The following is a 21,643-nucleotide window of genomic DNA, read 5'->3' on the forward strand; positions in this document are numbered from 1 at the left end:
GAGAGAGCATAATGAATACTGTAGGACAGTGGGACACACAACATCTCTTTTACAGGCATGACAATAGGACAACTACATTACTCATGAGTAATGACACTAACAATCACTTAAGAGGACTGCTCTAAATTTACACCTCTAAAATGTTTTTACCACACCAGAAAGTCATAATTTCAGCCTACTCCATGTATTCTTAGGTAAGGCCACTTAAAAAAAAAATCAAAATTATTGTTATGCCTAATTGATGTTTTCCACATTCCTTCAACTGTATAAGTCAGTGTTTAGCAGAAGGAATCCTTTTACAATGCTTTCACATAAAATGAGCAGTGATTCAAGTCTACCGTAGTATAAAAAATCCACTCAACTTTCATTGCTCATGGGATATCTGGATTGAAATGACTCCCTGTTTCAACACTATATATTGTTCTGAAGAAATTCTAGCAAGGCAGATTACCAAAGGAAACATTCCTTTGACAAGATCACTTTTAAAAAATGGGAACTGTTAAAAGTTTCTCAGGTGCTGGGAATCCGAGTAGTCACATGTGGAGATGAAGAAGTGAGCAGAGTACAGGGGAAGCAGTGAGAAGTTCACAATCAGTGCACTCATCCACGCCTGGGAATTACCACATCAGAAATGCAGTTCATCTGTGCTAGGACGACTATCAGAAGTGACATGTTCTTTGCAGGAAGACATTTATAATATTTCCATAAAAGCCATGTCAGTAAGACTGATTCTTTCTACTTCTCCCTTTCACCAGTTCTGTCTCAATAGATTAATATATCAAGAAATAATGAGAATTTGGGAAACTGAGATGAAAAATACATCTAGGCCATAGTTTCCTGCATTATTGCCAAGAAAACATGATGGGAACTGTTTATTCATTTTCAAGGACGTAAGAGAAACAGTTGTTAACAGTTTAAGAAATGGTTTTAAGAACTACAAAGGGTGGAATGAATAATGATGGCTATTATTAAGTAACTAACAATGCTTTCTAGAATAATGCAAAATATATCAGGTGTTAAACACATTAACATGCCAGCCAAACTACTTTCTCCTCACTCCAAGACATTCCCAGGTGATGGATTTGGATGGACAGTCCAGCATCAGGCACAGCATGGCAGGTAGGAGGGGGAAGGTTAATCAGGGTGGCATGTGTTAGCACTGTAACTGGAATGCCCTCTGGTAAAATAGCAGCAATGGATCTCAGCTCTCCCTGTATTTTACTGCTGCCCCAAAAGGATTTTTTTGCCTTGACATCTGCTAGAATTAATATCTGACTCCAAACTCTTTAACTCAACTAAAGCTGCTACCGACTCAAAGGGAATTTTGCTTGATAAATCCTGACTTTAAAATTGGAATCTAACGTTATCTTTGTCATTTGGGACTGAAATCCCAGCAAATACAGTGAATTTTTAAGCAGTTTCATAAAATGAGTGTGGATGGTGCAGATCTGACCTGGGCAAGTGGGCCAATGGCTAGAGCAAGAACCTGCATGTGGTCCAGCCCAGCTCTGCAGGCTGGAAGGTCTCACCAGGGCTGAGAACATTGACTAGCAGAGCCCAAGGAGGAACCAACTGAGATCAGTTGATATGAAACAGAGAAAGGGCATAATACACAGGCATGGTGGCAAAGGAAGGACATCTCTTCATTTCTGAGGAAACCAGCTATCTGTTTTGTATTCATATTGAAGAATGACAATTACATTGGTTAACTCACCATTTTACAATATATGTGAAGGGCCAAGTAATGAGTCATTTCTACTTGAGCCAATCTATTTATAGCACAAAAAGGCAAATACAGATCCAAACATGTGCGAAGGCTCTCTTGTGGTAATGCTTTGCCCTTTGCACCAGGTCCCCCCGGCAGTCTTTCGTTACTTCACTGTCTGTGGGGATCCCCACAGCTGGCAGACAAATACTAAAACCGCAGCAATTCCCTCACTTCTTATTTTTGGCAAAAAAATGAGGTATTGGGCTGTGTGACTCCCAGCAGTGCAGAAACGTGTCACTGAAGGAGGCAGGTAGTGACACACACAATGAAATTCAGTGAACCTGCAGAAAACCAGAGTGTTTGGCCTCCACAGGAGTGAATTAACACGGCGGTAAGGAAGTGAAAACTTCCTTCCGCTTGCAGAGCTACTGTGTGTCCTCTGACGCTGGGGCTCTGCTGGTGACTGCAATAACTTTAGCAGCCTCTTTGCACCCAACCCAATGGCTGCCATTCATTCTGATGAATGTGGATTCACGGGTCCACCCTGACTTTGCGGATGTCCCAGTCTTACACTACAGCTCCCTTGTCTGTCCCTCTGGAGAGAGGAAGGCACCTGGAGTCCACTCTGGACCTCCCTAAAACAGACAGCAAGTACTGAGCTTTCCAAAAAGGCATCAGAGCACCAATGTGTCCATGGGTAATCATCAATGAGGCAGAGTTTTAGGGTTTACTCTCAATATCTAGTAAACAAAAAGACTGTTTTTTCAATGTGCATCTTTCTACATCTGCATTTCTACAGACCAAAACAGGGCTTGTTAAAACCAGGTGAGGGGAGCAGGGAAATTCCCTTCTTGAAGAAGGGTAGAAGTGAGTACAGAGTACCGTGCACTGCAATCCAAACCCTTTTCACACAGGGAAGCTCTAGTTCCCAAACCCAAATTAAGCTACACAGTACCAGTAATCATCAGAAGAAATTTAGATGACAGAAAACATATCACACTGATAACTTCCTGGAGTCATGCCTATCTTTGTGTTACCAGTCACCACGTGCATAGGTGAAGCGAGGTCAATCACAGTAGGAAACTGTTATGAAATAATTTTGACTGAGGAAATAACCAATTAAGTTTCCCCTGTGGGAAACAAGCATAACTGTGAGCATTTGAGCTACTCTGGAAACAATAGTACTATTCACAAGCTTAAAGTAACCGGCTTTTAGTATATTGCAGAAGCAGGATGTAAAAGGAAAACATTCATGTATCAACAGCTATAATGGACACACTGTAAATCGAACTATCTTTTATATATATATGTGTGTGTATGTGTGTTTGTGAACATGTGCATGTACCTTCTATTTAAGGAGGCTCCCCAACACATGGAAGCCTGCTATAAGGAGGCTCCCCAACACATGGAAGCCTGCTATACACAACTTGTTTGTAACATGTAAATCAACAAATACAGGCAAAGCTTTTGGCTTCTAAAAGCATCCTTCTCACCAAGTGTGCTTTTGCAAACAAACGCTGCAGAGCAGGAAAACAACCGTTCTGACTAATTCCATCTCTCTCAGCAGAAACCCTATCTTTAAAAGTCACTCATCACTGAATGGCCTTTGGTCTGCAGAAAAATGTGAAGTATGCTTTAATTACATCCCCAGTGGCCTCCCATTTGATGTCCTGTCCACCGTATCTCTGGCAAGACAGCCTTATCTCTGGATATTTTTCAATTACACTAAACAGCATTTATTCAGGTCCTCGCTGATTCACTGTATCAGTATGTGGCTATTTGCTCTTTAACAGTAATTTTGAAAAGTGAAGGCTGCCTCATTAAACAATGTAAGATTTCCAGTAACACTTAATAATAATGGCCTCATTAATTAACATTACATTCAAATGGAATCCCTCTGAGGATATGTATCACACTGCTAGCATGTTTATACCTAATGTGTTAATATCAACTCATGTCCTTACAAGAGAATTCTTGCTTTATAACAATACATTCTAGTTGTGAATTAAGCACCACTTGATATGTTAAATATGTTGTCCCTATAGTTTAGTGTACTGTATCGTTCATTCACATTTTGTTTCCTCTTTACAACAGTTAGTCATATGCATCAAATGAACTGGATATCAGTCCTGTGCGGTCAAGATGCCTTTTCTATGTTATCTGGCTTTTCAGAGTCAGCCTCTTGCAGCACTTTTCAATAGACAGAAAAATTCCCTCATGCACATCTTACCTCTTTGGTGTGGGTATGGAAGGAGACTGACATGTCCAAGAGAAGTTTCCTCTGTTCCACCCTCCGGACAAAGTCCTGAATCCGTACTTCCAGATGCCGGGCTGCTTTATAGATCTCTTCAGGGTCACATTCCCCAGTCTGAGCCAACTGCTCTGCAGCCTCCAAAAGCTTGTCTGCATTGGTGTATGTATTCTATCAGCAAACAAAGCAAGAAATGGAGTATGAGTAATGCAACTGTGGCAAGTAAACCCCTGAAACAGGCTGTTTATACTTTCAAAGGCATGAAAGCAAGTGATTACCAGAGTTTTAAAACAATAGTAATAGTTCCTACTGGCACTGCCAGCTGTGAAAGGAGAATGTATAAAGCCACATAGACTAATGCCCGAGTACACATGAAATAATTTCTTATTTGAAACATGCTACCCCAGCCCAATCCTGCCAGGCACAGCAACAGGACTGTGCACTTGTTTATTTCCAAGTCCCCTGGAATTTCTCAAAGGTAATGTAACGGAGCAAGTGGGACTAACCACCTCAGTAGCCTACAGTGCCTCATGTGACACTTGGCTACAAGCTCGTTGCAAAGGCCTCCCAACAGCTATCACATGTAATCATGCAAGCCAGAGATGTCTCAGCCTCAAGAAACATTTGCCTTTCACTGGTTTTTGTGAGATGACTTGAGAAGACTGTGTCTTCAAGTTCCTTCTATGTTTTTTCTTCTTGTATACTGTTCTGCATCTTATTTCTAAATGGAGTAAGTCTATTCACTTAGCTTGCAGCTGCCAATAGGTGATGCTCAGATTGCTTTGGAGGGGTACCATTTCCAGTCTGTCCAAGGTACGTACCTCCCCTCCATTACATATAAATTTGAACACTTCACCGTCCTAAACAGATTCACCCCACAGCCACAGCCTTTGCAATGTGGGACCTATTACCCCTACTTTACAGAGAGGGAACTGAAGAAGGCAGAAGCTAAGCGATGTACCCAAGATATGCCAGACTGTGGAGCAACAGAGTTGAATTCCATCAAACTTATCTTAGCTTTCAAACTACCTGCCCATCCTTTCTCTCCCTCTATCACGTTTCTGAAAACCACCACTGACCTAACACGCCAGAGAGTCTCATAAATAACAGCAGAAGTGGAAAGGGAGTGCAGTCATCTTCTCCACAGCCATGGAGCTATGGTTTAGTCAGCTATGTTTAGCTAACTAAACATAGCCAGCCCTTGCTGTCATAGAGAAGCTTTCTTCACTCAAGTTGAGGCCAATAGCAGCATTTAGCACTTAACAAAAATAAGGAGAGACAAAGATATCAGCTTAAGGGTGTTTCCAGTACTGGGTGAGATTTCCAGAAATGCTCAGCATTGGCCTAAGGCTACTCCCACTGGGAATTTTAACCTCCCCGTCAATAGAAGCAGAATTGTAGCACCTTCCTTTTCAAAATCCTACTGAGAATCCTCCTCAGTTTAAAAATGCATTAACTGTATACACATACACAAAATACCTTTGAAGACTGTGGAAACACATGTACTTCTAAGCATTAAAGGAACACTGTCAAACATAAAAGCCATGAATCAAGTCATGTTGCTCTTACTTAAATAATATCCTTCTGCAGTCAATAGTTGTTGCTGGAGAAAATATTCAATACAAAGATGAAACACTGGCCTCCAAGTGTTTAATGGGGGAAAATATTTCCAGTTATAAAAAGCAGAAAGAAAACAGCTTATTCACTGTTCATTTTCCCAGTTTCTGAGGGTTGACTATAAATATACACTATTTGCGTTTCTCCTTTTGGACTGTGAAGAACATATTCTAGACAGTTTTGTTAGCAATAGTAAATTTTTATTCCCTCACTTTCAGGCCACTGCTCTAATGGTTAGGTTGTTAACAGTGGCAAAATGTTATGTTTTAATAATCATTTTTTGGAAACCTCTTCAGCTGAGAATTTGTAAAAAATGTTCCATTTAATATGATCTGAATGAGGGTCCAGTTTCACTTAACAGCATCCTTTCTGAATGATCCTCTTCCAATAGTATTTGGAGCAAATGCCAAAGCTAGCACTATTTTTCAAAGTCTGCTTCACTCTAAGGTTTTTCACACATTACCACTACAACAGCTCAAACACCAGTCCAGATCCCTGGGGAGAAGGCTGTCCTCTGCTTTTATTTATAATATTTAATATACTTTTAAACACATTTGCTCTCTGCTTATGGCACAGATTTGACACACAAACACCTTTACTGAAATACAGTATGAATACAGCTTTGCTGCATTTGCCCCTAACACACTTATGTTCATCTCTGCTGAAAACCATTACAAGTTTACTGACTCCAACTTGTGATGTCCCTAATTACACCTAGATGGGGTGAGTTCACCAATACGATGGCCAGATATAAATACACTGCACAGCGAAAAGGGTGTAGGCTGAGCCCTAGACTTTGGCAGAAAAACGAATGTAGATTGGCCTCAACAGAGGCTCTGGCCACACTGCACAGACTGTACGGGATGCAGTGGTCCTGCGGCAGTCCCTCTGTATGGCACAAGGTCCTCCAAAGGCAAAGGGGATTTTCTGCAAGGAAGCTGGCTGGATGTGGAAGGAGGCACAAGCAGCGTTTCCTCTGGGCTGTGCCAAGCACTGCCAGCATACAGTGATGCTTCCCTGATGCATTCATACCTAATTTTGGTCACATTTGCTTAAAGCTGTTGTGCACAAGAAGTCTGAATATAGCACATTTTAAATATGGTGAAATTTTTGTTCACCTCTTCTTCTATCTTTGTCCACTGAGTTCCAGGCTAAGTGTCTGGGTTTTAAAAACATGTGCAGTTTATGGTAGGAAAAATACTAATAGCTTTATCCCTGTCAGTCTAGAAGGAAGGCCTGGTGCTGACAGATTTCCAGCTCATCATTGCAGATTTAAGAAGTTTAGATACATTTCAGATAAGCAACCACCTTTGGGAGTTAACCACACTCGCCTTGAACTTCAGAGTCTGATGTGTTCATGAAAGGATTGTCATCTACTGTCAGATGAGATATAAACACAGCACAGGCCAAATAAGCTAGAGGTTAGTTATTTGGTGAGGACCCATTCTACTTCTGTTCTGTGCTGCAAGTGCACATAAATCGTATCAGTTGTTGTTATGCATTTTCACCTACATCTATTTCTCTACCAGTGCTGAACTAAAGTTATGTTGAACCTGAGAGCTTCATCCTGGTTGGTACCATAACATGGCACTGCTTTCCTGCTTTGTACATTTTCATCCTCTCTTGTTAGTAAGCTCTTCAGAGTACAGACCCTTATCTCATTTGGTGAAGCACTTTGTACCTTTTGGTGTGACATAACCCCAGATCAGGCAGGGTGGGAATCCAAGAAAGAATTAAGCCTCATGATGAAGAAGAGCATGTAATGCCCCCTTGTCCTGCTCCCCCCAGCCAGAAGAGGTTACCTCAGATTCCCACCCCTTCTGAGATCTGGAAGGATCTTCCAGGAGTACAGGATCTAGGTACATCTCCAAACTGGCATCAAGATTCAAAACTTTGGAAGAAGGTAGGAGCTAACACAGAAGGAAATTTTTGCTACTACAAGGACAATTGTGGCTGTCCCCTTTTCTGCAAACCAGAAACCATGGAAGGTTTTCTGTGGCATCCTGAGGAAGGTGACACCAAAAATAGCTAATCCCTCCAGAGGGAAGATCCCATGAAGAATCTCTCGTCTACATCTGTGGAAATTAGTTCCTGTGAAACAATACAAGCATGAGTTCCACAGAAAAATAATCTATGAGTTGTAAGATGATATGCTGTCTGAAACTTTAGGGATGTGTGGTATTTTTTCCTAGCATTGCATAAAACCCCAAGAGAACGGTCACATGTAAAAATTTGAAATTCTCAGTGATCTGCTAACTGGCCTGACATACTTCTGCACCATTTCAAGCACAAAACCAACTTCCATCTCAAATCTCTTAATCTTTCTATACTAATCTTTGCATAATAACCTATTTCAATCACAAAATCTGAAATCACAAGAAAATGAAACTGCACCCTTCAGGTTTTAGAATGGAAATGGCTGTAATATATACTTTTGGAATTAATTTTAGACAGAACCAGGAGGCTTTCATCTCTCTTCTGTTTCTTGTAAATAACAAAAAAGAAACACAATTATGGAAAATAAATAGACTAACAAAACTTATACAACTTCCCCTACCACAGATCGGAATCGGAGGTTATTGTTGTCTTATCCCATGGCAATATTTCCTAATAGGATTCCCATAACTTTAGCTCATTAATCATTAAAAGTTTGATATTCTATAACAAGTTGAAAAAAATGGTTTATGAAAAAGATGATGTGAAACTTGCCCGTTATGTTTATGATGCCTTCCTTTGCATTTCAGACCAACAAGCACCAAAATTCCATCTCTGACCCAGGTAGCAGAATCTCAGCTGAGACTCCACCATGTCTCCAGGTTAATGCATATGAAGCTGTCGCTGCATTGGAAATGCACTATGCAAACACAGTTCTTTCACCAAACTGCTAAGAGATTTCCTTAAAGTTGAAAAAAACATTATTTTGTCCATAATTGTTGTGCCAGAGAAGTGTTTCATCTACTGTTCTCTCCAAATCTTTTTAACCCAGAGTAGGACTTGCACTAATTCTCAACATCGGAGAGCATTGGCTGCATGCAGTTTGTGCTTGGCCTCATCTGTTACACAGAAAACAGAATTGCAGTGCTCAGTACAAACCAACCAAAGGGTCCCAATTCTGGTTTGAAAATAATTGGGCATTTTTTCCTAATTATAAATAAACAAATATTGAATAATGCATCAGTTAATTCTTGGACCAATATGAGGTTAGAGGCATCAGAACAGAAATATTTTGCCTTTCTTATTTATGCTATGTATTGCAAGCTAAAGAAGTCTACTACCTTAGTCACTTAGAAACAATTTAGAATGGAATGGAATAGAATCGTTCAGTTGGAAGGGACCTACAACGATGATCTAGTCCCACTGCCTGACCACTTCAGGGCTGACCAAAAGTTAAAGCGTGTTGTTACGGGTATTGTCCAAATGCCTCTTAAACACTGATGGGCTTGGGGCATTGACCACCTCGAGGATGCCTGTTCCAGTGTCTGACCACCCTCTTGGTACAGAAATGCTCCCTAATGTCCAATCTAAACCTCCCCTGGTGCAGCTTTGAACCATTCCCATGCGTCCTGCTACTGGATCCCAGGGAGGAGAGCTCAGCACCTCCCTCTCCACATCCCCTCCTCAGGAAGCTGTAGGGAACAATGGTTTTGCCCCTCAGCCTCCTTTTCTCCAAACTAGACAAACCCAGAGTCCTCAGCTTCTCCTCATAGGAGCCTTCCAACCCTTTCACCAGCTTTGCTGCCCTCCTCTGGATGCATTCAAGTGTCTTATACTTTTCAAATTAAAACGAAAAAGAAAAAAGAAAAAAAAAAGAAAAAAAAAGAAGGAAATGTACCAATCATATATATTTGTGCTTTTCACTGACCCCTCCCTGCATATTTAAGGCATCAATCAATGTAGTGCAGCATTTTGGTTTCAACGCTAGCGCATTTTCAGAAAATGTTTCCATGTAGTTTTCCCTCTACTTCCAGCAACTACACTCGGAACGAGTTTATTGCTGCATGTTTCTAGGCAGATTACATTGGAAATATCTGTGTCTAATGGTAGTCCAGGGCAGAGTTCGTGGCCCAAATCTGGGCAATTTTTTTCCAGAACAATCTCCCCTTGCACAGCATTTTACAGCTGTTTATTATATTTGAGAGGTTTTCATGGTGACTCTCTCCAAGATCTCCAATGCATTGTGAACCATGCCAATAAGCCAGAGAAAGATGTTCAGTGGTACACATCAGGAGAAACATGAGGCAAGGGAATGGGGCAGGTGATCAGATACACTATTACACTGAACACAAATGACATACCCTAGACACTGCACTTCCTAAGCAGATGTTTAGATACGCTGAAAGGGAACGAGGCAGCACTGGTTTGCCTCATTCTGTGTTAATCAAGTTCTGGGGCTGTGAAAGGCAGTTCCAAGAAAAGTTCCTTGTATTAGTTCAGAGACAGGACAGCTTTATCACCTAGATTTTACTGTGTAAAAGGCACAGAAGAGATGGCATCTCTAGAGGCCAGTAAGTACTGACTAGAGAGAGAACCTAGATGACTAGCTTAGATCTGATCTTCTTGACTAAAGACTACTGACGTGAATCCCATCTGATGCCTGCAGGCTGAAGCTTAGGAGATTTATTAGGCTTTCTCTGATGTGATATCTCCTTTATGTTCTTTAGAGTCGTGACTCTACTCTTCAGCACCAAAGATGAAATCGCAGTTTTATTACTCCTGCTGTGAAGATGGGATGTCGAGACAAAGTTCAAAGTCTGATTCATCTCTACTGACTTCACTGAGAACTGGGTCAGCCTCCTTCCTGATTCATCTCTCACTGAAAACAGTAAAAAGGGTCTTACTGACTTCACTGAGAACTGGGTCAGCCTCCTTGATCATTTACTCAAGATCGCATGAGGAGACAAAAAATGGCAAAGGGCTAAAAATAGAACTCCGGAGGCCTCGTACCCCTATTCTGCACATAGACAGGGGGTAGCACTCCTCCCTGCAGAAAGTACAGCACGATTCACATTCACAAAATTATAATTATGGAGCTGGTTCTGCATTTCTTCTCAATCCTTATAAATTATTGTTAGCCTTAATTATGAAGCTCAGTTACTGCTATCAGATTCTTTGCTCAAGCCATTTTGTTAAAATTAGCTCCAGTTTTTTGTTTAGGTGAAGTGATCTCACAGTCAGGCTTTTGTGGAGAATTATATCTTTAGTAATTTGATATTCTAAAGCTAAAATGAGTGACCACAATGAAGCATTTCTTTGATAAATAGATCTGGGTTTTAAGGAAGCATCCATCTTTGTCAAAATTCCTCCTCCCTTAAGAAGGGCAAAGGCTAAGTGCATATGATGATCTAATGTAAGATGTGATTTTATTCAGTTTGAATTTCACATAATCAAATCAAGACCTGTATTCTTACTTGTGCTCTATTGCTCTAATTCAAACCAGACTTACCAGGAATTACAGTCACAGAAGTTAAAGGAAGAACATCTCTCAGAGGTCATGCAGCCACTTGCAGGTTTGTTCCCTACTGTACACTAGAATGGACACTTCTTCAGACATTTTTAAAAAATATCTAGGTTAATGAAGTTTCCATCACCTTCTTTGGCAGACTGTTCTTCTCTTAGATAAGACAATTCATCTTACATTTTTCTTGTCATAATTTTGCCCCAACTCTCCTTGCACTGTCATAGAATTGTTTAGTTTGGAAAAGATCATCAAGTCCAACCATTAAGCTAACACTGCCAAGTTCACCACTAAACCATGTCCCTAAACACCACATCTACAGGTCTTCTAAACACCTCCAGGGATGGGGACTCAACCACTTCCCTGGGCAGCCCGTTCAGTAAAGAAATTTTTCCTAATATCCAATCCAAACCTCCCCAGCACATCTTCAGGCTATTTCCTCTCCTCCTATCTCTTGTTACTTGGCAGAAGAGACCAACCCCCACCTCACTACAGCCTCCTTTCAGGTAGGTGTAGAGGGCAATAAGGTCTCCCCTCAGCCTCCTCTTCTCCAGGCTGAACAACCCCAGGTCCCTCACCCGCTCCTCATCAGCCTTGGGCTCCAGACCCCTCACCGGCTTTGTTGCCCTTCTCTGGACATGCTCCAGCACCTCAATGTCCTTCCTGTAGTGAGGGGCCCAAAACTGAACACAGGATTTGAAGTGTGGCCTCACCAGTGCTGAGTACAGGGGGATGATCACTTCCCTGGTCCTGCTGGCCACACTATTCCTGATACAAGCCAGGATGTTATTGGCTTTTTGGTCACCTGGGCACACTGCTGGCTCATATTCAGCCGGGTTATGATTTTTCTTCAGACATCTTCTGGCTGAGGATCTGTATTTACTGATCCATAGTTACTTTCCTCACTGACATTTGAAGCTTAGTTCAGTTCAGGGACATCTGCAGATTTGGGGAATGTGAAGTTTGCTCCCATTTCAGATGGCTAAGAGGCCAGATATAATACCATGCTGGTACTAATTATTATGTTATACATCCAGTAATTCCATAGTTTCAGTGGATTATTTAAGCATAAGGGATTTTTCAGCATGAATGAGAAACAAACAGTTCCCAGGAACGATCAGGTGGATGTCACACAGCATCCTCAGTAACCATTGCCAAGAACCAGATATTCTTCCATGTATCATTATCTTTTATTTATTATTTTCCCTCAGGGTTCACATACAAATTGAGATGAATTTATTATTTGAATTTAAAAGAATGACACTTACACATTACATCAAATGCTGAAACCCCAGATAAATTGTTTAAAAGCTACCTTAGACCTTCAAACCAATAAATAAGCAAGATTAGAATTAACAGCTGGAAATGTATCAGCTAAAAGAATTCTTCTTTGTGCTATTTCATATTGAGTGCTTACTTTAGATTAAAAAAAATTGTTACTTATGGTATATTTTATCACATCAACTATTCACCTCAGTCAGGACTGCAGTCATACACCAATTAGAGAATATGTAGATAGAGATGTATCTACTCATATATCAAGTAAAGAATACTCTTATTACCACAATTATGCTAATTAACTCCTATGTGATCACAACCATTATTCCATGAAATGCCAGTGAAACATATAGTGAAATAATGTTTTAAGTGCCATCTAATGTCACACAACGTATCCAACATTACTAAGTATGCAAAGACACATAGATGCATGCACATACCAGAGTGTTAACAGGTGGTCTCACAGCCCTTCAAAGCCAGCAGTTATACCTCACTTTGGCACCTTAAGGCACCTTAAATAGAAGGAGTACCTACTTAACACAGGCTCATTTTGTGCTCATAGGGGAAGGAGTAGGAAATACAATGATAGGGTTATGCAGGTAAAGATCAATTAATACTCTTCGGAATATTTTTTTTCTTCTGTCACCCTACTGCTCTTCTGGGAGAAGCATACCTAAACAGCATAATAAAATGAGATGATTAAATACTCCAATTGCTGTTAAATATTTTCAATATTTTATTGTCTCTACAAGGATATACAAGAATTAGGGAAGATACCTGAAGCTGATGATTATTGGCCAAGTTTTATCCTAACATCTGATCCTTGGTAATATCCATAAAAAGTGCTGGATCCCTTCTCTTTCAGAACATTCTTGCACAGTAACAGGCACATGGAAGTGAGCAACAGCAAGGACAGCAGAACAATGAAGACAACATAACTGACTGAGATGCCATTACACAGTAGGTCTGGTATCAGACATGAAACCAAACTGGTTTTTTAAGGCCAAAAAGAAAAAAAATATCATCTGATATTGGTTAGTGTTATGCAGCTCAATGAGTGTACCAGTAAACCAGTATTATCACTGTGCAATTACTTGATAATTGGGTGATTAGCAGAATGTATGAATGAGAGCTGCTCAAGTGACTGTAAGGTAACTGAGCCTTTGAAACTCAGCAAAGGTGAGGAAAGCTTGTTTTTTTTTCCAGAGACAACAAGGGAGCACAAGGCAGCAAACTGTCAGGAGTGAAATGCAGCATTTTTGAAAGCTTCTCAAAGAATGAATATCATCAACAAGCCCAGAGAGTTCACAGCAAAGACCCACAACTTCTTTATGATGGGGGAAAAGGGAAGGTGAGTGGAAAAACAAAGAAACGTGGCAGCTCAGAAGTGAGCAGCAATCTAGGAGGGCACAGTATTGTTTCTGTCCCAAAGGCTCAGCTCACGTCTTTCCCGAGCCCTGCGGACATCAGTACAAGTATGACAGCTTTATCAAGTCCTGCCAGTCTCCTGAATTGAAATAACTTTAGGCATTCTGGATTTAATATCATGCTCACAGTTTGGAGATATCGAAGACACAGCAACAACAGTATTAAAAGGCTTTGGACTGTCAGCAGCACAGGGAAAAGTCAGCACCAAATACAGCTGGCAGCACTGCTGCCTTTAAAAGAGGCAGAAATAAACCTATGAGGATGTAAATTCAGTAAGCTACCTGGCTTTGTTTCTAGTGTCTAGGTTTTTATGAAGCCTGCTTTAAATATGACAGCAAAGCATTTCCTCTCCCTGTTTCCCCCACAGCCACTACCCCAACTCAGCTGTGCCTTTATTTCCATTAACGTAAAGACAGGTTATAACATATTTCCTGAAGAACATTTTGAATGACACGGGACTGTTTATAGAATGAGATAATGTTTAATAGGAGAAAATTCAGCAAAACTTTGTCCCAAATTCTCCAAGGCTTTCAGCTTAAGAATTTCTATATAACCAAATATAGAGACTAGGCAGTCTGGAGTACAACACAGTACTGCATATATAACACATAACAGTCATACATGACAAAAATATTACTATATGCAATATAGGCTGCTGCAAAAAGGTAAGTCTACCACAAATGCATCACAGGACATCAAGATTTGCAGTGAACTCTATTTTGCCATAAGTTAAGGGCCACCTCTGACAAGCAAACTGACGTTTGACAGGAAAAATATGGAGAAAGATACACCACAGCCTTTTAGCAGGGTCAACACACTGCTGCTACCTCAGAAAGGATACAGAGATTTAATAACATTTTTGCTGTTGCTCCTTTGAAACACAGATTACCTCCCTGACACGCTGCATTGTATCAGCTTCCATGCCCCAACCCAGGTGGAGTGGTGCAGGAAATGGGCATCACATCTTGTGGTGCAGCTGAGCTAGTGCCATGTGCTAGCACTATCTATATTCCCTCTAGACTCAGAGGGAAGCAGGGACTCCCTTGGTGTTCTCTCTGATCCCTTCTATTTGCCCAGGTAAATTTGACCTGTAGCAAAGATTCACTTAAAAATTGGTTTTTCCATCCTCACACTTCAGTACACTGCCTCCTGGAGACAAAACACATGAGAATAAAACACCAACACCTCTGGTTTGTTGACTCTCTGGATATTTCCATTTGGCAGAAGGAGGTTTCTCAACATACCCTGTGAACAAGAATGGTAACGCACTGCCTGCCCACCACTCAGATAACCTCCGTCCCCACCTCCTGGCTCTCTGGACCTCACATAATTTGATGGTGAATGCTCTGCCACCTAGAAGAATAAAGCAGCCTCCCCACTTCAATTAAAGTTGAAGAAACTTTTTACTTCATCTCCTTGTTCCAGCTCAGCATCCTTAGGAGCAGGTCAGCAAGATGGTCCCTTTGGATTCAGTATCTCTTCACTGTCCACACTAATTCAGCTCTCCGTTGGAATTTGTTTCAAATGAGTAGAAACCATTCTCTGTATCTTATTAGATTTATAAACCAATTTTTCACCACTGTTGTTTCCCTGACATGTGAACTGTCTGTACAGCTTACCCATCAAATTAGTTCTTCAGAGGTGCCGCCAAAGCAAAATGGACTAAGGGCTTAGTCTTCCCTAAAACTTAAAAAGATTAAAATCTTCTGTAACAGCTAGTGAGAAGTACTGCATATTCATAATGAATAAAAATAAAAAGGGGTTTTCACCGCTCTGGAAGTAATAAAACATTTTATTTATTTATTTTACACCAGGCTTATTCATATACTTAAGAGAAGTTCCATAGAATCATAGAATTGTTTAGGTTGGAAAAGACCTTTAAGATCACAAAGTCCAACCGTTACCCTAACACTGCTATCCCACCACTAAACCATGTCCCTAAGCACCTCCTCTCCCTGTCTTTTAAACACCTCCAGGGATGGGGCCTCCACCACTTCCCTGGGCAGCCCCTTCCAGTGCTTGACAATGAGAATGCTTGAGTCAGTTCTTCGTCCTGTTAATCATAACATGGGAAAAAAGGTTCCCATCTTTTTTATGTAATGAAAAGAATTTAGATAAGAGAAAATGAAGGATTTTGATGTCCTTGAATCCTTTATTGCTTACACAAATGACTGAGTGAATAGGCAGAACCAGTGTTACTCATATATAGCATCCTTCCTGAATAGGCAGGGTGGTTGATACATTAAGAAATTGTTTCAAAGTTGTGTGTAGCACAGAGAAATTTGTGAAGGGTTTATACACACACACATACACATAAATATATATATATATATATATAAAACACAATTCTGATACAAGCCAGGATGCCATTGGCCTTCTTGGCCACCTGGGCACACTGCTGGCTCATATTCAGCCAGCTGTTGACCAACACCCCAAGGTCTTCTTCCACCAGGCAGCTTTCCAGCCACTCTTTGCCAAGCCTGTAGCGTTGCATGGGGTTGTTGTGACCAAAGTGCAGGACCTGGCACTTGGCCTTGTTGAACCTCATACAGTTGGCCTCGGCCCATCCATCCAGCCTGTCCAGGTCTCTCTGCAGAGCCCTCCTCCCCTCGAGCAGATCAACACTCCCACCCACTTTGGTGTCGTCTGCAAATTTACAGAGGGCACACTCAATCCCCTCATCCAGGTCATTGATAAAGAGATTAAACAAGACTGGCCCTAGAACTGAGCCCTGGGGGACACAGCTTGTAACTGGTCACCAACTGGATTTAACTCCGTTGACCACAACTCTCTGGGCTCAGCCATCCAGCCAGTTTTTTACCCAGCGAAGAGTACACCTGTCTAGGCCATGAACCAGACAGAAATGAACATTTTTCATGTTCGTCAGAAAGCACTCATACGGGGTGCATTTAAAAAATATGTTCTACTGTGTGAAATTCAATTCAGGTTATCCGTAATCACAACAAAGATTTGGAAAGATAACTTTTTTTTTTATTTCTGGCTCTTATTAGGTGGCCACACATGATCAGAGATAAATATATCTTAATAATGACTTACGATGAGAGATCTGGTACAGAACAGTATTCCCACCAGAAATCTTCATGTTATAAAATGTATTGATTTTTGGCATGTAGTAGATCTCCAAGAATATTGCAGGCAGATGAGATACTGCCTCTGTAGTCAACATCTGCCAATTTTTTTACTGTGAAAAATCCTCAGAGCTTTCTAGTGTGCTCTTTATTTAATGTTGCCAAATCCTTCCCTCTCCCTATCCAATCCCCCTTCCTCCAAAAATCCCAAATCAGGCCTCCAAAAGATAAGACTGGACAAAATAAGAGACAAAAAAAGATCAGAGAAATTCCCTTCAAGTTGTCTTTTGATCTCTCTCTGCCTGCTATCCTGGAGTCCCAGTTTTGTGCCAAACCCCAAGGAGCAGGACCTGGGCATCTGCTCCCCCCACCCCCCCTGCTGGAGGCATGCCCAGCAGGTCCAAGCAGCAATTCACACTCCCCTCACCATTCTCATCCCAAAATAATCTCCCTATTTTGTGTCCCTATCCTAGCACACAAATCAGATTCTGCTCTGTGCTCCGAAGTATCTTTTTTTCTGTCCCACATTTACATATGACTACAAGAAAACTAAATTTGCAATGGTTAAATGACCTAGTGACCCAATTACCAATCCCAAGGGGGAACACACACTCCGGTGAGTTGACTGATGTTTCAGCGTGGCTGCACAGCCCTGGCTGTGCTGTGAGGCCACTTCTCTCCCATTTTGTTTTCAATGCATGTCAGAGGAGTGGGGTGGGAATGGAGCCCATCACTCGGTGTGCACTGAGGAACTCTGCTTTGGGACAGATAGACTATGAATCCTTTAGGAAAGGGTCTGGCACTGGGAGGGACCGCTTGCCACTCAGTGAAAGGAGTCAGCAGTAGTTACTTTGTGAAAAGGAGGAACGGTGGGAATGCACTCCTGGCTGGGCAGTACTTGCCTGAGCCACTTTTGTGGTGGGAACAAACACCTACACCTGATTTTAAGAAGGATTCAACTAGGTCCATTCTGAGCCTAAAACAACGCCCAGAAGACAACAGAAAGTAACCCTGAAAGCGTACAAGACCTCTCTCCCCCTCCACGGAGCACTGCAAGTTTCGAGTCCTTCCTGCACTCAACTTTGACTTGTGGGCATTGACAAATCAGAGTTCTGGTGTCTGTATAAATCCTGGCCTCAGGCAAAACAACCAGCAGCCAGTCACCAAAAACTAGCATGCTCAGCCAATCTCTCCTCTCCATGCAGAAACACCCTTCACTTCACCAAACACTCAATGCATTCGCTTCAGCTCTCAGGTTGGCGCATTTAACGTGACAGCTGCACTTTCCATTCCCTGATACTAATGAGTCACAAACGCCCTTTTACACTGTGCACTTTTGCATTGAGCCCTAATCTTACTCCGGGGGAGGCAAAAGCAGGCTCTGCTCTCCGGTTGCTGCATAGCTGTGGCTCTCCCTAATGTCATGAGTTACCTACACTGTGCAGAAGAAAAACAACCCTTATGCATTGAACAATACACTCTAATAATAGTGAAAGTTGTGTATTAATAGGACACAGAATCATTGTTTTGGAGCACGTATTGGTTTCTATTGTATTAGCTGCATACTAATATAGGCAACCATGCTAGACAAACGCATGTGCACATACTCACTGACAGTTCAGAAACACCTCCTATCTCAGCCCTTGACTTCTTGCAAATTCTGCAATTTCTTTCTCCCCAAACAAGCTTCATTTCAAGTGTAGTGACATGAGAAGGCTGATTCTGCTTGCTTTTCTCATGTCAATCTTAAGAGTGTCTCTCCCTAGCTCAGCAGAGGCAGAACAGGGAGAGGAACCTGCACTTTTGCATGTGCTAGTGCTCTGAACCAGACGCTAAACAAAGATGCCTAAATGCCTCAGACCATATGCTATTTCCATAGTGAAACAAACCAGTGCTTTCTTGGGGCTTGGTTATGCAAAACCAGACCTCACAGAGCATAGTATGGAGGGTAATATTAATGGCTGGATTACACGCACTGAATCAACAAGTGAATTATTTATACACACATTAGGATTTTCACATGCATGTAATTCCAAAAGACCTCTAATAAATCCAGTGATGTTGCCCTATACGACAGAAACTGAGGTCTGAACTCTATCCCAGGGAAATATATTTTAAAACATAGGCTTATATGCAATAAAGTATTGGTTAAATAATTTCTATTTATATATCATCAGTATAAAACATTTTCAATAGTCTCATAATGCAAATGTAGTTTTTAGACAACTAAAATGCCTAAGGACATCCTTCATCTGGACAATTAGGGACCTGTGATAGGAAAAAGAGAGAGGGCGACAACCACACTGCCAAGCAACTTCCCTGCAGTGTAGATACAGCCATTGAACTGGATTCTCCGCTCTTTAGAACAAGGTAATTATAAATAATTTCTCTGAAACTGGAAGTGTGATTTTGTTCTAATCTTGTGCAGCAGAGTGATCAATTGGACCCGGTTAGTCTATTCCCAGAACATTTGCACAATGATAATGAATACCTAAAACCTGTCTTTGAAAATTATTTTGCTCTGTTACCAAATACAAATCTCTTTGATATTGGCTTGATCTGCATGAAATTTCCTTTACCAAATGCCTGCAAAAGCAGCATACTTGTGATGTGCAGCAATGTCATAATACAGTTGCTGTGGCAAATGCTGTGCCATTCTCCTAAAGACACCACTGGCTGCCCCGGAGGAAGCAGCCCAGCCACAGGCGGCTCCTGCTACTGCCCTATGATGCAAACAGAAAGTAAAAATGCTGATCATATTCAGTGTCACCTTTCTCCCTGTGAGCCCCGCTGCTATAAATAGCTACCAGAAATTGAACTGAAGAGTACTAGTCCACCATCACTACAAATGAGATTTGGACATTGCTGCAATTAATCTTCCTGAATCGATAGGTACGGTTTGATAACCGCCGGCCTGCCAATAAGAAGAGCATAAAGAAAAACGATCAGAGAGGATCAAAAGCCTTCAGATGACAATGACTTGCACCAACATACACAGGTCAGTCAAAGCAGCAGTGGGATATCTAAGTGTGTGTATTTCACAGAAACTGTCAGTGGTAAATATCTTTTGTTCCAGCTGTATGTCTATTCAATTGAGACACCGGTACCATATAGAATATTTTTTTTTACATGCATGTTATACAACACATCAGTGTTATAATTTGCCAATGTTCTCTTTAAGAAATTTATGGTCTTGAAAAAACAAATTCCAGGATTTGTCTTCTTTAGGAAATTTTGGCTTTCTTTGCTGATTCAAAATGAAATTAATTCAAAAATTCAGAATTCCCTGCACAATAGACATTCCATTTTCCAGGACATCTAGAATTAAAAATACAGATTTCTTAAATAGCTTCATTGTTCTCCCAATCTGCCATGGGAAGAGCATTTTGCATTTATAGGCAAATTAAAGGAACATATTTTAAAGACACAAAAATAAACCTACCCAAATAAACGAGCAATAGGAAGCTAGCTCCTGGCAACTGTCAAAAATGTATTGTGTTGCCAAGCCTTGAGATTTTATAGGGAGTATTTAGATTGTGAATCATGCTGCAGGCAGTTTAATGAAAAGATCCAGCTGTCATGTGATATTGGAAGAGAAGAAATAGGAAGGAAAATCAACTCTAACTTGAGGAGAAATACACTGAAATGCAAACTCAGAGACATGGCGTAATAGGGACAGCTCTTCAAGTGACTGCCCCAAAGATTTCTGTGCCATTATAGGCCCTCTCTGAAACCAGGCTGCCCATTACCTATAGATTGTGTAGTACCAACAGCCACCAATTCAATTACATTGCTATCCAAACTTCCAGAAGATTAGCCAAGACCTCTGCTAATGAAGTCTCCATGGGCATATCTGAATAATGCAGTGGAGCACAATTCTGATATCTGCAGCATACTCTGAAGAGTATCATGCTTCCTTGGGGAAAATGTGTCTTATGCGACCTGCGTTGACTCAGGTCTGGCAGTCGAGTCCCCATAGCATTACATCCAACACCTCTATACTGTCCAGTGCTTCTGGTTCCTGGCTCAGGCTGTGCAGAACAGTGTCAGTATCTCTGCACTTGCAATGCAGATATGTCCTGAGTCACCCAGAAGCTACCAGAGTTCATGCAAAAAAGTTATACTATTGCTTCCTTGATAAACTCTCTGGCTCTTCAGCTATGCTGCAAGAAGTTTTTAGATCCAGAAGTCCCAAGATAACCTTCACAGACAACCCATATATAGGCAGTTTCATTTTTTTCTGCTGCCTGTGGCTGGCAGCTGCAGCCTGCTGCCAGCCAGGAGAAGAAACCAAGAGCTCAGTAGCTCAGACTTCCTGCACCATGGTAGGAGGACTTGTGTCATCTGCTGCCAGTCGGCATTTTTTCCTCTTTGTGTAGAAGTGAATACATTTACATAAGAGAAGTGAACAGGAAACTGCAGGTTATAGCTGCAGAATTTGCTAATGACCATGCAAAGGCTGATGAAGATAAGAGTAGGGCTGATTTTTTGTTGCCTATCTTATGTTTTTGTTATTTTTAGAACTTACTGAAACCATACTTATAATTGCTTATTTCGAGCATAGTTCTTACCAGGTTTAGTCATCTGCTTTCTCCCTGTTTTGGCCTAGTATTTCATCCTACATAGGATTTTAGTTACCCAAGCCAAACAAAAAAATCCAGTATGCCTGGTGAACTATTCCTTTCAACAACCAGGTAGGTCACAACATCTAAAAAAGTAGTAGTAATAATAAGAGAGAGAGAGAGAGAGAGAGAGAGAGAGAGAGAGAGAGAGAGAGAGACCCGGAGACAAGTGCCCCTGCGCGCTCTATATACACA

General features: G+C 41.2%; 1 protein-coding gene across 1 annotated transcript in view; it reads right to left on the bottom strand.

Moving 5' to 3' along the window:
- The window catches only part of KALRN (kalirin RhoGEF kinase), a 363,097-nt gene that overhangs the window by 216,882 nt on the left and 124,572 nt on the right, over window positions 1-21,643 (bottom strand). Inside the window, exon 11 of the mRNA XM_035896306.1 lies at window positions 3,939-4,130. Coding sequence (XP_035752199.1) covers window positions 3,939-4,130 — 192 coding nt within the window. The remainder of the gene's footprint in view (window positions 1-3,938; window positions 4,131-21,643) is intronic.

Source organism: Egretta garzetta, unplaced genomic scaffold, assembly GCF_000687185.1.
Source record: "Egretta garzetta isolate BGI_Z169 unplaced genomic scaffold, ASM68718v1 scaffold326, whole genome shotgun sequence".
In the NCBI taxonomy this organism is placed as follows: Eukaryota; Metazoa; Chordata; class Aves; order Pelecaniformes; family Ardeidae; genus Egretta; species Egretta garzetta.